This window comes from Pecten maximus, chromosome 15 (assembly GCF_902652985.1).
Source record: "Pecten maximus chromosome 15, xPecMax1.1, whole genome shotgun sequence".
NCBI classification, from domain to species: domain Eukaryota; kingdom Metazoa; phylum Mollusca; class Bivalvia; order Pectinida; family Pectinidae; genus Pecten; species Pecten maximus.
In genome coordinates, this window is record NC_047029.1 from 18,508,453 (window position 1) to 18,523,277 (window position 14,825).

At 36.2% G+C, this 14,825-nt stretch overlaps 1 protein-coding gene across 1 annotated transcript; it reads left to right on the top strand.

Annotated features, from left to right (window-relative positions):
* The first annotated feature begins 220 nt into the window (after positions 1 to 220).
* LOC117343101 (isopentenyl-diphosphate Delta-isomerase 1-like) lies at positions 221 to 10,388 on the top strand. Its single transcript, XM_033905410.1, has 6 exons — positions 221 to 330; positions 3,945 to 4,117; positions 4,453 to 4,545; positions 5,373 to 5,503; positions 8,456 to 8,648; positions 9,456 to 10,388. Exons 1-6 carry the CDS (start codon positions 242 to 244, stop codon positions 9,593 to 9,595), a joined length of 819 nt encoding a protein of 272 aa, XP_033761301.1. The 5' UTR covers positions 221 to 241; the 3' UTR covers positions 9,596 to 10,388.
* Positions 10,389 to 14,825: the final 4,437 nt, after the last annotated feature.

Consider the following 14,825-nt stretch of genomic DNA (forward strand, 5'->3'; position numbering starts at 1 on the left):
GTTCATTTATTAAACAAGGACAGACCAGGATTTTTTTTTTTTTAGACGAGCCTTGACAACGACTAAAAAGGCCTGTATCAACATTTGCAAGTCCTCCAAGATATATGCCTAAACATTTCATTTAAAATAAAGGAACCGGTTTGTCCGCATATAGATCTATAAACACATGCACTAGAACTGAACTAATCAGAAACAGACTATAACATATCACTTCCGGTTACTTTCGTTTTGAGCTGCCGAGATGATCTGCTGCCTTGTCTCAAGATTAAGCAACACATATTGCAAGCGATCGTTTGCAAACACACTGATAAATCAGTATGTGATGTCCAGGTAAGAATGATAGATGAACAAACAACTTTTATGAGCACCCAACAACTGATCCTGCACAGCATCTGACTTATTGTTATCAGCTGATCAGCTGAACTTGTTTCACTATTTACATTTTCTTCTTTCAATACGGACGAAGGTTCCAAGGTTGGAGAGATACCAGTCCTTGCGCACATGTATTTGGGGTAAAGGCCTAAAGGGTGCCAATATAAATAATTGCAATGACTTTTATATAATTACATAGAAATATAAAGAGGCACAGTTGTAACGTGCACTTGGTACGCCCCAAGTATCTCCTGGGATAAGCTGTGCCTTCAGCGCACTTGACTGGTCTATTCACGATCGGTATGGAATCGGTAATATTTACAGATGATTAATCTATATGCTATATACAAGAACAAATGAAATGGTCGTGCTGCTTGCCACGGAACCTCTAAAAGCACAATACAAATATAGCTATAGTAGTCACTGACGCTCACACCCGCCTACCGTGCGTGCTCTTGCCGGGCACTGGTACAGGGCAGTGGCCAAAGTACTTGCACAGCACACCGGCTACCTCGTGCACCGGCAATGCCAGGTCAAGCACGCCTATCAACTACAAGTGCTACCGGCACTGGTACGACGCAATGGCTATCTAGCGCACCAGCTTATACGGGAGCACAGTAGCCACACCGTGCACCGGCCTCCTATACACACTGACCTCCCTGCTGTCTTACGACCACTGGTCACTTACTCAGAGACCACTACCTGCTACACTATCGAAAGACTTGTACAGTCTTTCCCCAGAGGTAGCACACCACAGTAAGACAGCCTGGCCATATGGGCAATTTTTTTGTTAAGCAAATAACTCCTGTATTATGATATGCATAAAAAATAAAAAAATAAATGTACACTATAATTGGTATATTCAGTATGAAGTAGTGCATACAGGCTTCACATTTATTAAAACAAAAATCAATAAATTGGTTCCGGATTTTAAATATCTGGATTTTCCAAACGTGTGTTTACACAGGAAATTTAGTTTTGCCTACAGCGCAAAATGGAAGCCCACAGAAAAGGTAAGATAGCGGAAAAACTTAATTTACAACATATGTCCGAACAAGATTAATTCTGTCTTTGGGATAGAGATGTTTAATTTTAAATGGGTTTCAGAAAAAAAATTGTGTAGAGAATTGTGCAATTTTGGGTCAAATATCATAATATTTCGCAATTTTTGAGATTTTTTTAAGCTGTTACCATGGTATTCACAGCTCTAAAAATCACAGAAAATATCAGTTTACTTATCCTTCAGAGCTCTATTAAAATTGCAAATGTTGTACAGATTTCAAATATATATACTTTATTAGAGGTTATATGTAAGGTTAACTGGCAATGTTTACATATCTAAAACATGTGCCATATTTTTCAGAATTTGGCATTTTTACTGTACACTGCTACCAGAGACTTATTCAGTCTTATGCAGTATTACCTGTAGTCTGTAGTCTATCCCAGTCATACAACAAGCCAGCTTCCGTCAGGGTTTTCTCCTCCAGAACGAGATAAACCCACTCTTATATACAGATGGTTTAAATCATATCTGGGTAATTCAGGTTATCCCATTTCTTGTGACGGCACCTGCATTCTGGTCTTACGAGCGCTTTCATCCTATACCTAATTGTATGCACAAAAAATTGAATGCCACATGACAACGATTACACATGGTTTACTTACACGATCATGGTAAGCTAGCAATACATAACATACACGTAGCACATGAGGCAAGGTACCAGAAACAAACACGTACAACGATTAACTCCACTATACTAGTCCATTACACAGTGACACAGCATCTGACCTAGCCCTAGAGTTTCCTTTGGCCCTGACACCATGTCTGGTGTAGGGCCAGAGCGCACTACTGTATGAAAATGTGGAATTCTCCTACACCATTTGATGTCGCTAAAATTCGTTGCAAATACAATAAACTCGGGTGTGACATAACACCTACCTTACAAATACGGTTAAATGAGATATTTATTTACCCTAGAACTCCGGCCCATATAGTCTCATCTAGGTGTTTTATTCTGTCAGCGTAGACCCTGGCTTTAGGCTAGTCAAAATTTCATACTGTTGACCTGCCATTTTGTAAGTGACAGTACAACTAACCACTCAAATCAGAACGCAATGGACCGAAAAGACCTGTTATCATTTTTTGTGCTTTTCTTCTTACAGATATAAGTTTAAATCAAGAAAACTAAGCTTATTATTTCCCAAAACCTATTACAGTGTATATTAAATTCAAAAAATCGTTATCTTGAAATTTAAAGCAGTAAAATATACAGAATAAATGTTGTAATTTTTTTCGCGCACTGATTAGGGTAATAAGGCCGCCCACGACCTACATGGTTAGCAATATGGCATCAAGTCAAGTATGAAATTTTGACTAGCGTAAAGTGAGGGTCTATACTGACAGAATAAATCACCTAAATGAGACTAAATTGGTGTTCTAAATGTGTTAATGCGGTGTCGGAGAATTCCACGTTTTCATATAGTAGTGCGCTCTGGCCCTACACCAGACATGGTGTCAGGGCCAGAGGAAACTCAGGCTACATCTGACCTACCCCTAGCTGCGATAACGTTCAATTGTAACTCTGGACAACGGACGGACAATGGAGAGATGGTTGTCACCAGAGCTATGATGCCCTGCAATTGGTAAAGTGTCGCAAAACAATGAACCTCCAAATATACTACTAAAAAACGGATGTCATTTAACTTTGCAGTAATATATGGTTTAATTAAGCATTTTTAATGCAATTTATCAATGTATAAGTATAACGTCACAAATGGAAATTTTTAATTCGCATATTCCTATATATTATACTACTGATGCATATATATGACTTGTCTCAGTAATCCACCATGATACTTCTCGGAGAACTCTCACAATGATGCTAATCCAAATATGTAGTTCTACACACACCTCAGTATCAATCCAGTATTCTTGTAGGTCCTGCATTCTGCCAAAGATAAGTTTCCAGTTTGGTACATGTATAACATTGGTTATCATGGAAACAAATCGTCAAAATCATGTATTTAAGCATTTCTACGGTATCTCTAAAACTCAGTTTCAAATAATTCCATGAAACATTATAAACACATCTCATAAAATTTTGTAGGTTTCAGACTAACAAAACATGTGTAAGGTAGTGGTGTGTTTTCCTCTGATTTAAGGAGTGGTTGTCTTTTTTTTCATCATTCAATCTTGTAATATGGAATCTCCTGAGTAAGAGTTTTTCATTTTAATTGTATTTTGATAGAAGAATGTTGCTTTGTTATAGTGTATACATTGTTTTGTCTTGTTGTAATCCTGTTTTAATGAGTATCAAGATAAAACTTCACAAAAAAAAAAGAAAAGTATATCATTATATCCAGATTTATTTTCTTTAAAATTTGGTATAGATTGTATTTTCCTCACTTGGGTAATTTTGTAATCAATGGACCCAGGAATGTATATTTTCCTCATTTGGATAATTTTGAAAATAACTTGAAGTCAGCAATATACAAATTGTCTAATTAATTATTCATAGGTTTTTAATGCAGCACAGATGTTCTGCAGTATGTGAATTACTTCTAATTGACAGGACTGTTGCGAATGAGGTCCAGTTTAACACACAGAATGATCCGTTACTTAAAGGTCTGGATAATGTCCAAGTGAAACTGATGAAGGAGAAGTGTATTCTGGTCGATAAGGATGATAAAGTTACTGGATGTGCTTTAAAAAAAGACTGCCACCTTTTAAAAAATATTAACAAAGGTAAGTTATAAATTGAAACAGACGTTTTATAAATTATTTGAAAAAAGGAGAAATTGACAGTTTTATAATAATTATTTTTTGGGTGGGAGAAGGGTATACATTGTATGGAACCAATTGCATTTACTTTTCTGAGAGAATGTTTTTTTACCAAGATTTTCCCCAAATCATTTGGTCTTTTCCAAATTAAACTGTTTATTTTGGTAAAAGATGATTAAAATTTTCCTTGAGATATATTTTTTGTTTTGTACAAAGGCTTTGAATAAGCTTGAATGGTAGTCCTTCATTAAGTGTCCGTGAAATGGTTAGATGATCATCAATATGTAATATTTTTACAGGTATGCTCCACAGAGCCTTCAGCGTATTTCTGTTTAATAATGACGGGCAGCTCCTTTTGCAGCAGAGGTCAGATAGAAAAATTACCTTCCCAAGTAAGTTACCTGTTTTCATATACATGTAGTTTTACTGTATACACACCGATCAATTTAAGACACACTTGGAGTTCTAGTGTCGATGAAATATTAGCAAGATCCATTTGTTCCTATTTGTTCCTAAAAATGAGTTGATTTCAAATGGGAAAATTCATTTATTTAAAAAAAATTCACAGCCTGGGAAAAGTGTTCCTGGAACTTTTACTGAAATTTCTACATAGGAATGACAAAAATATAACGATGAAAATAACAAATATAGAGGTGATTTAAACATATCCATAAAAATAGCACTTTTTACATATCATTTGAATCTTCTTTTTTTTTATTTACATATTATTTTACTCTCCTCATTTACACAATTCATTTCTTATTACATATCATTTGACTCTTTTTATTTAAATATCATTTGACTCTTTTTATTTACATATCATTTGACTCTTTTTATTTACATATCATTTTACTCTTTTTATTTACATATCATTTGACTGCTATTATTTACTGTCTGTTGTGTCTTTTTTATTTGCATACCATTTGTAGGTACATATGTATGTAGGTATGTAGGTATAGGTACATATGTATATAACAACATATGTATGTAACACCAAAGTTTGTCAGCACTCTAGCGTCTTCATTCTTTGAATGATTGTCATCAAATTTCACACAATTACAAAGGACCATAACATCTCAGACAAGTTTGAGTTTCAGGGTTGTTAGGTCAAGGTCAAGGTCGCCATTACTATTTTTAGAAAATTCTTGTCAACGCTTTAGTGACAGGGCTATAAGGGGATGTATATTGCATTAGCAATACTTGGTATGTTTGTTTGCAGATCATTTTACCAATGCGTGCTGCAGTCATCCTTTATACACAGCAGAAGAGTTAGAGGAGAAAGAAGCTTTAGGAGTGAAAAAATCAGCTCAGAGGCGTTTACATCAGGAACTTGGAATACAACAACACGAGGTAGAATGTTTTCTTAGTTCTGGTAGGTTATATCATGAACTTTGAATCACAGAAAAAAAAAACATTTATCAGAGGACAAAGAACATTGTTAAGACTTTGCTTAAATCCTTGAAAAACTAAAACCATTTTTGATGTAGGAAATATTGTATTGAATTGTCACGAGAGAGAATATTTCAATTTAGGGATATATGCTACTCACATATTGTAGCTTTTAATCTCATGAGAGAGTTATCCCCCTTTAACACTATAATTTGTTAAACAAGAACCACTTGAAAATGATAGAATGAAATCAATAATCGGAACTTTTCAAAAATCAACTTGCTTCACTTATTATTCACACATGTATTTATGTTGGGATCAATTTTACATATAATATACTGGCCAATTAGTCTTAGTAATGGATAACAAAGATTATCGAAATATGCTACCACAACTAATTTTTTCCAAAAGAACTTGTCCTTTTTTTTCATTTTTGAAAGAGTTAAACGCTGTATACATATTACATTGCTTGATCAAGTTTTATAGCAACCGGCTCAGTGCACAGCTATCTCTCTATTATACTGTACATCCCTGTAGTCAGAACTAGAAACCATAAATAGACCGGTGGCCCACGATGTGATATAAAGACATTAAACGGTATATCATAGACTGGTACATCTAGGCCAGAGAACAATGCATGCCCAAGAATGATGTTTCAGGTTTTTACCCAAACCATGGTACACAGTTATATTATCCACATTATTTATCAATTCTATGTGTCAAATTCTCCTTATTGTTTTGCACAACTTAAGATTTGAATGAATGTTTAAAACATTCACTGTAGACTCAGATTTTAAGCCCATCATCATCATCAGATCGTGGGAAATTTTAATTGCCCTACCTCTGTGGTCCATGGTCTGTCATCCGTCCGTCTTCCATCCATAAATGATCCTTGTTATCGCTATTCTTGAAAAGCTCTGGAGTAATATCCCTCTAACTTCATATGAAGGTTCATCTTGGTTCCTAGTTGTGCCAATATATTGTAAAGTCAAACCTCGATGATTAGAACTTCGTTGATTCAAATTTCTCGCTGTATCGAACTTTTTGCTTGGTCCCGAATTTCCTCACTATATAACGCTACTAACGAACCTATGTATGAATCGAATTTTTATAAATCGAAGTTTTCGATGTATCAAACTTTTTTCATGGCCCGTTAGCTATGATATTATAGGTAATTGACATCTCATGATTCGAACAAAAAGTTTACCTGTACTGATCACTGGACAGGTGTTTGTCGTGACCCCCGCGGCAAGAGTTCACACCCCTCCCAAAAATGCGCTGACTGACAATAGGGATAACGATAGCGTGCGTTGTCACTCCCGATCATTGGGTTAATTAATAATCAGACTAAATTGATAGATAAATGGTATATTTAGAAGCCATGGCATTTAATCACTCCGGTAAACCATACCGGTAGTCGTCTTTGATGATCTCCGCCGCCATTGAAATCAGTGGTTGGTGAGTATATTTAACGGAACAGTAAAACAAAAGCGGATCAATTTTAAACACAAACAATTAGCGATGTCTTCACTCATATTCAAAGTGTTTCAAACTTATACATAAATATCCATGTAAATCAGTTATTTGTCATTCAAGCATGCATTCTTCAACTGATCGGCATTCTGTATTTTATATGCCCATAACGTAAACACATGTGCCTTTAGCAGATAAACGTTAACATAAGTGTGCATTGTACTTTTGTTTTATCTATAAGCCGGGATATAAGTGCTTTGTAACATATACATAGTTTGTTTGATTAAAAAATGCTAAGGTATAATTGATGAAAAGTATTTTTATTTTGTTGGGTTTGGGGTAAGTTAACTAAACATTTCGATGTGAGCCTGACAAGCGACAATCAACACGAAGACACCGAGGACATATAACGTTAACAGATATGGTCATTATCAAGAAAACATCGATCTATTGTCAACCATGAATAATTTGAAGTCCCGCTGTTTCGAAGTTTTTCTGTTAGTCCCTTGAACTTTGAAACATCGAAGTTTGACTCTTTAGTTTTGATTCTGATCGGGAAAACAAAATGGCTAACAGGTGGCCATCTTGGATTTTGACAGTTAAATTTGTTATTGATACATTTCAGAAAGTTTTTAGATCTTCCTTGGACTACAATGTAGGCTCCCCATGTAATCAAATGATTTAGATGAAGAGGGGAAAGAAGGGAAAAGTAGAGAAACGACCAGTCTTTCACAGGACTGATAAAGATCATTCAATGGTTGGCACCAAGATGAGGGATCTTGTTGTAATTGATTTCAAAATTGATTTTAAAATATAAAATGAGTCTACATAGTTTTACCTGTCAGCTTCCTAAAGTAGAACTTTTATATCTCTTTACATATCTGAATCGTGGATTGGGAGAAAAATGTTAAATTCCTATGGACCTTATAGGTCAAAGGACTGTCAGGACTCATGGGCCTCTTGTTGTTTTTACAGGACTCATGGGCCTCTTGTTGTTTTTACAGGACTCATGGACCTCTTGTTGTTTTTACAGGACCTATGGGCCTCTTGTTGTTTTTACAGGACTCATGGGCCTCTTGTTGTTTCGACATGACTCATGGGCCTCTTGTTTTTACAGCACTCATGGGCCTCTTGTTGTTTTTACAGGACTCGTGAGCCTCTTGTTGTTTTTACAGGACTCATGGGCCTCTTGTTGTTTTTACAGGACTCATGAGCCTCTTGTTGTTTCTACAGGACCCATGGGTCTCTTGTTATTTTTACAGGACTCATGGGCCTCTTGTTGTTTTTACAGGACTCACGAGCCTCTTGTTGTTTGTTTTTACAGGACCCATGGGCCTCTTGTTGTTTTTACAGGATTCATGGGCCTCTTGTTGTATTTACAGGACTCATGGGTCTCTTGTTGTTTTTACAGGACTCATGAGCCTCTTGTTGTTTTTACAGATTGACCTTTCAGAATTTCAATATCTCACAAGGATCCATTACAAGTCAGGAAACGTGCCCATTGATGGTGTCTGGGGTGAACACGAGATTGACTACATCCTAGTAGTCCAGAAAGACGTTGATTTGCATCCTAATCCTGATGAAGTGGCAACGTGGAAATATGTCTCAAAGGAGGAACTGGAGAAAATTGTCGGTCAGTAATTAGTTGTCTCCCTTTAATTGTTTCCTTGTACAATTTTTACAGTTTAGTTGTGTTTTTTGCCAGCCACATTATACACCCAAAGCTGAAGAGAATCTTCTGTTTAATCAGTTACAATATCCCACTGCTACATTAGTATTTGGATGCATTAGAAGATTTCTTGGTTGCAATCAATGATTTGCTTGAAATGTAATCTAGGGATAAATCAATTTAACTAAAGCCTTAGGGAGTTCAACCAGAACATTTAAAACAATATGGAAGTGAGCAATGTTTAATTTACTGGTATACTTTATTTGGAAAAAAACATCCCAAGTACAGGTATGTAAAATACATTTTAGTGATTTTGATGGCATTTATGTTATTAAAAATATTCTGTTTTCAGAGAAAAACGGGATAAAATGATGAAATGATTGCATGCTTAAAAATTTACATATTACAAGTTTTTGCTTGAAAATTATACAGTTGTGTAAGTGAAATTTGAGGGGGAATGTTATGATGGAGGTATATCTGTCTCCTGTCAAGAAATTCTCCTTTGAACATTGAATACCTACATATACTACATATATAATATATAAAACATATATCTTATATAATAAAATCACAGCATGTGTGATCATCATAGTACCAAACGCTGGATCCACTGACATCATCTAATTAAAAGTATTCATTTTCGAATCCTTCATTTCTCATTCAAAATTAACAGAAACTAATGAAGTACAGGAACATGAACATTTCTGGTGGACTAACTATTTGTCATTGGAGGTTTGGTTGTTTTACGGTATTTATGTTTTTTTTGTTCAGGGGAAGCGGAATCAACTGGAACTTTACTGACGCCCTGGTTCAAACTCATCGTGGACAAATTCTTGTATAAGTGGTGGAGTGACCTAGATAACTTATCAAAGCACATCGATTACACCCACATACATCGCATGATTGACTAACCATCGGAGACTACCGGGGATAAATAATAGTCAAATTTATTCCTGGACCCAAACTTTGGGGGAAATAATCTAAGTCAGCAATGTGTTTGAAAAGGTGAAACATGTAATTATTTGAATAACCGGGCTGTTTGCTCTTCATTTTTATCAGAGTTGACTTTAAATAAAAAAAATTGTCTTAGTTTGAAACTCCTATAGTTTCCTTCCCTCCCTAGGAAATTGTTTGAAAATGATGTACATCGATGTGTAACGTTTCTACTATAGAATAGGTTACACTGAAAAACACAGATGGTTTTACTAGCTTTGACAATATTTTTATATTTTTTTTATTTATTCATTTTATTTATTTTTTATTGATTTTATGTTTACTATTTTTTATTACTTATTAACTGAAGTTAGAATTAGATACAAATTTCATATACTGTACATGATATGATGGGTATGGATTTCTTTTATTTCTTTTGAAAAACATTTAAGGGAAAGATAACTTGATACATCAAAGATTACTTCAGTTAGATATCAGATGTTATCTGGTTTTGCGAAGAAATTAAAAAGTGTAAAATTATAATGTGTATAAATGTACAGCACGAGTTTATGAAAATGAGAAATAATTCTCTATGGCCATACATAGTAAAAGAAACATGAGGCAATGTCTGTTGTGAGACTTTTTAAGGAGTTTCAGTAATTTGAACAATGTAGTATGATCTGATATTAAATGCTTGTCATATTGAGTATGAGCCATTTTTATTGCCAAGACTTTGTTATATATAGCCTACATGTCAGTACTGGTGTACTATGTTATATATAGCCTACATCTCAGTACTGGTGTACTAGCTGGCTAATTAACCTGACTATACATCAAGCAATGATAACTTTCCTGTTTAGATGGTAATTAAACTGTCATCCCTCATATTTTTTTGTAGGGAAAGGGAAGAAATATTCAACATACATTGGGATCTATTTTTTATACATGTGTATAAAACTATTTTCTACACTAAATGAGGAAGAGGAGGAAAGTTTTTATAAGAAAATTGCTAAACAAATTGGAACTCATTTCCATAGTCAATAAAACACATAGACAGTAGTGTGGTGTCGAGACCCAAGGGTAAGCTAGAAACATTCAGGGCTGTTGTCTGAGGATTTTGTTTTAACCCACAGTGACTTGGCATAGTTATAATATATATAAATAGAGTGTTGCCTGAGAATTTGTGTCAAGTCCCTGTGGTGTAACCAGACATCATTTAGTGTGTATTAGAAAGTTAATGCTGGAAATTTAAAATGAAAGCTTCCTCACTTCTGAGCCCCACTCGATTTGCACTCTTCTCCTTCTAGAATATATCTTCCGGTCACTCAATTTGTAGCTCTTCTGCTTCTGGAAGATCTTCTACCTCTTCCGTCTCGAAGCTGGAAGATTTATCTTCCAAGATGGCGGCGACCATGTTTTAAGTGTGCGAGTGATGAGTTTCACTAGAGAAGGATTTATGACACATACATGCACATGTTTGTGTCATAGTGTATGAGAAAACTTAAAAACTTGTTTATTTTGGGTTATATTCTCCCGGTTTACTCGATTTACATATAACGGAATGCGATCTTCTAAGAAGGCTTCTCTTCCGAGAAGAGTGCAAATCGAGTGGGGCTCTGGGATAGTGTAATCTGTGTCTCTGTGGAGCTTGTTACAAGCACCACATTGAATTATAAACAAATTATATGTGTTCACATGTTGGTGAAGAAATGCTTTGCCATGCAGAGACCTCTACGACTATAATATCTCTGGTTTTGAATATGTATTTTGTATTTTTAAAATTCACATTTTTGATATTTCTAAAATTGTTGGTGCTGATATGAAAAATCTAAGCTGAAATTATTTTTCATTCATGTTTTGCATTTTATTTGATCTATATGTTCATGAATATTGAAGTGTGTGTGTAATATGTTACCTGATGCTGTGAGAAGTACATTTTCATGTCCCATTTTAGAGGAATGTTTATCTTCGATATATATTGTATATACTGTATAATGATGTATTATTCAAAAGCTGCATGCAAATATATATATGTATTTTATTTCTTTTGGTATTAATATCTAAAATCAAAGAGTCATGGATAATAATGTGAAGCAAAACATCAAGTTAGATTATATAAAAATATTTATGTAAATGTTAATCATGAAACTTGATGTACTTGTAATATTAGGTACATCTGGTAAAATATTTCATTATATTAGTTACAAAGAATTCCTATTGTATTCAATGCATTTTTTTTTCATATTGAAAAAAATAATTTATACGATTATAAAACTTTATAAAACAATTTGTTTGCACTGTCTGCCTGTCAATAAATAAATGAATCTATAAATATTTAGTTTTTTTATATTTAAAGTTAAAAGAAAACATCCACTGAAAGTCAAATCCCTCTAAGACACGCAATGAAAGCCAAGTAGAGATGTTCGTTTATCAACTTGAATGTCGCCTAAGACACATAATGAAGGCCAAGTAGAGATGTCCGTTTATCAACTGAAATGTCCCCTAAGACACATAATGAAAGCCAAGTAGAGATGTCCGTTTATCAACTTGAATGTCCCCTATGACACGCAATGAAAGCCAAGTAGAGATGTTCGTTTATCAACTTGAATGTCGCCTAAGACACATAATGAAAGCCAAGTAGAGATGTTCGTTTATCAACTTGAATGTCGCCTAAGACACATAATGAAAGCCAAGTAGAGATGTTCGTTTATCAACTGAAATATCCCCTAAGACACATAATGAAAGCCAAGTAGAGATGTCCGTTTATCAACTTGAATGTCCCCTATGACACGCAATGAAAGCCAAGTAGAGATGTTCGTTTATCAACTTGAATGTCGCCTAAGACACATAATGAAAGCCAAGTAGAGATGTTCGTTTATCAACTTGAATGTCGCCTAAGACACATAATGAAAGCCAAGTAGAGATGTCTGTTTATCAACTTGAATGTCCCCTATGACACGCAATGAAAGTCAAGTAGAGATGTCCGTTTATCAAATTGAATGTCCCCTAAGACACATAATGAAAGCCAAGTAGAGATGTCCGTTTATCAAATTGAATGTCCCCTAAGACACATAATGAAAGCCAAGTAGAGATGTCTGTTTATCAACTGAAATGTCCCCTATGACACGTAATGAAAGCCAAGTAGAGATGTCCGTTTGTCAAATTGAATGTCGCCTATGACACATAATGAAAGCCAAGTAGAGATGTCCGTTTATCAACTTGAATGTCCCCTAAGACGCGTAATGAAAGCCAAGTAGAGATGTCCGTTTATCAAATTGAATGTCCCCTAAGACATGTTACAAGAGGCCCAGAAGGCCTGTATCGCTCACCTTTACCCAAAAGGATGCTACCAGTCAAATATGAGCTGTTTCAGAGAAGAAGTTGTTCATATCAATTTAGCAAAATTGACCCCTTTTGGCCACACCCCTCAGCCTCCTGGTGGGGTCAACCCTATAATTTGTAAAATTTTGAATCCCCACCCCATGACCATGTTACCATACAAATGTGAGTGATATCCATTGCTTAGTTTCAGAGAAGAAGTTGTTTATATCAATTTAACCAAATTGACCCTTTTTGGCCCCGCTCCTCAGCCCCCTGGAGGTTAGCCCTGTCATTTGTTCAATTTTGAATCCTTAACCTAAGGGAATGCTACCAGTCAAATGTTAGAGATATCCATTGGCTAGTTTCAGAAAAAAGTTGTTTATATCAATTCTGCCAAAATGACCCTTTTTGGCACCGCCTCTCAGCCCCAAGGGAGGTCGGCCCCACCATTTGTACAATTTTGAATCCCGACCCCAAAGGGATGATCACAGTCAAATATGAGCAATATCTATTGCTTGGTTTTACAGAAGAAATTGTTCATATCAATTTAGCCAAATTGACCCCTCTTGGCCCCACCCCTCAGGCCCCTGTGGGGTCAGCCCAATCATTTGTACAATTTTGAATCCCCACCCCACCCCATAGTGATGCTACCTGGCAAATGTGAGCGATATCCATTGCTCGGTTTCAGAGAAGTCATTTATATCAATATAGCCCAATTGACCACATTTTGGCCCCGTCCCTCAGGCCCCTGGGGGGTCAACCCCATCATTTGTACAATTTTGAATCCCCACCCCATAGTGATGCTAACAGGCAAATGTGAGCGATATCCATTGCTCGGTTTCAGAGAATTCATTTATATCAATATAGCCAAATTGACCACATTTTGGCCCCGTCCCTCAGGCCCCTGGGGGGTCAACCCCATCATTTGTACAATTTTGAATCCCCACCCCATAGTGATGCTACCAGGCAAATGTGAGCGATATCCATTGCTCGGTTTCAGAGAAGAAGTCATTTATATCAATATAGCCCAACTGACCACATTTGGCCCCGCCCCTCAGGCCCCTGTGGGGTCAGCCCCATCATTTGCACAATTTTGAATCCCCACCTAATAGTGATGCTACCAGGCTACCAGGCAAATATGAGTAATATCCATTGCTCAGCTTCAGAGAAGAAGTCGTTTATATCAATATAGCCCAATTGACCACATTTGGCCCAGCCCCTTGGGCCCCTGGGGGGTCAGCCCCACCATTAGTACAATTTTGAATCCTCACCCCATAGTGATGCTACCAGCCAAATAGGAGCAATATCCTATGCTTGGTTTCAGAGAACAAGTCGTTTATATTAATAGAGCCAAATTGAACCCTTTTGGCCCCGCCCCTCAGGCCCCTGGGGGGTCAGCCCCACCATTTGTACAATTTTGAGTCCCCACCTCATAGGGATGCTTCTGACCAAATTTGGTCAAATTCTGTGGAATTTTGGAATTTCTGTGCAAGACCAGTGGTTATGAAGAAGAAGTCAATTTTTGACGGATGGACGGACGCAACGGTATGGCATATTAGCTCACCTTGGTCCTTCAGACCAGGTGAGCTAATGAAAGCCAAGTAGAGATGTCTGTTTATCAACTGAAATGTCCCCTATGACACCCAATGAAAGTCAAGTAGAGATGTCCGTTTATCAAATTGAATGTCGCCTAAGACACATAATGAAAGCCAAGTAGAGATGTCCGTTTATCAAATTGAATGTCGCCTAAGACACATAATGAAAGTCAAGTAGAGATGTCCGTTTATCAAATTGAATGTCCCCTAAGACACATAACGAAAGCCAAGTAGAGATGTCCGTTTATCGACCTGAATGTCCCGTAAGACACCTTATGAAAGCCAAGCAGAG

What these genes read in the sequence shown, in the direction of transcription:
- LOC117343101 (XM_033905410.1), top strand. Translation starts at nt 242, where the DNA reads ATGATCTGCTGCCTTGTCTCAAGATTAAGCAACACATATTGCAAGCGA. An exon ending in TTTAAAAAATATTAACAAAG is followed by an intron (nt 4,118 to 4,452) that starts GTAAGTTATAAA and finishes ATATTTTTACAG; the next exon opens with GTATGCTCCACAGAGCCTTC. An exon ending in GGAACTGGAGAAAATTGTCG is followed by an intron (nt 8,649 to 9,455) that starts GTCAGTAATTAG and finishes TTTTTTGTTCAG; the next exon opens with GGGAAGCGGAATCAACTGGA.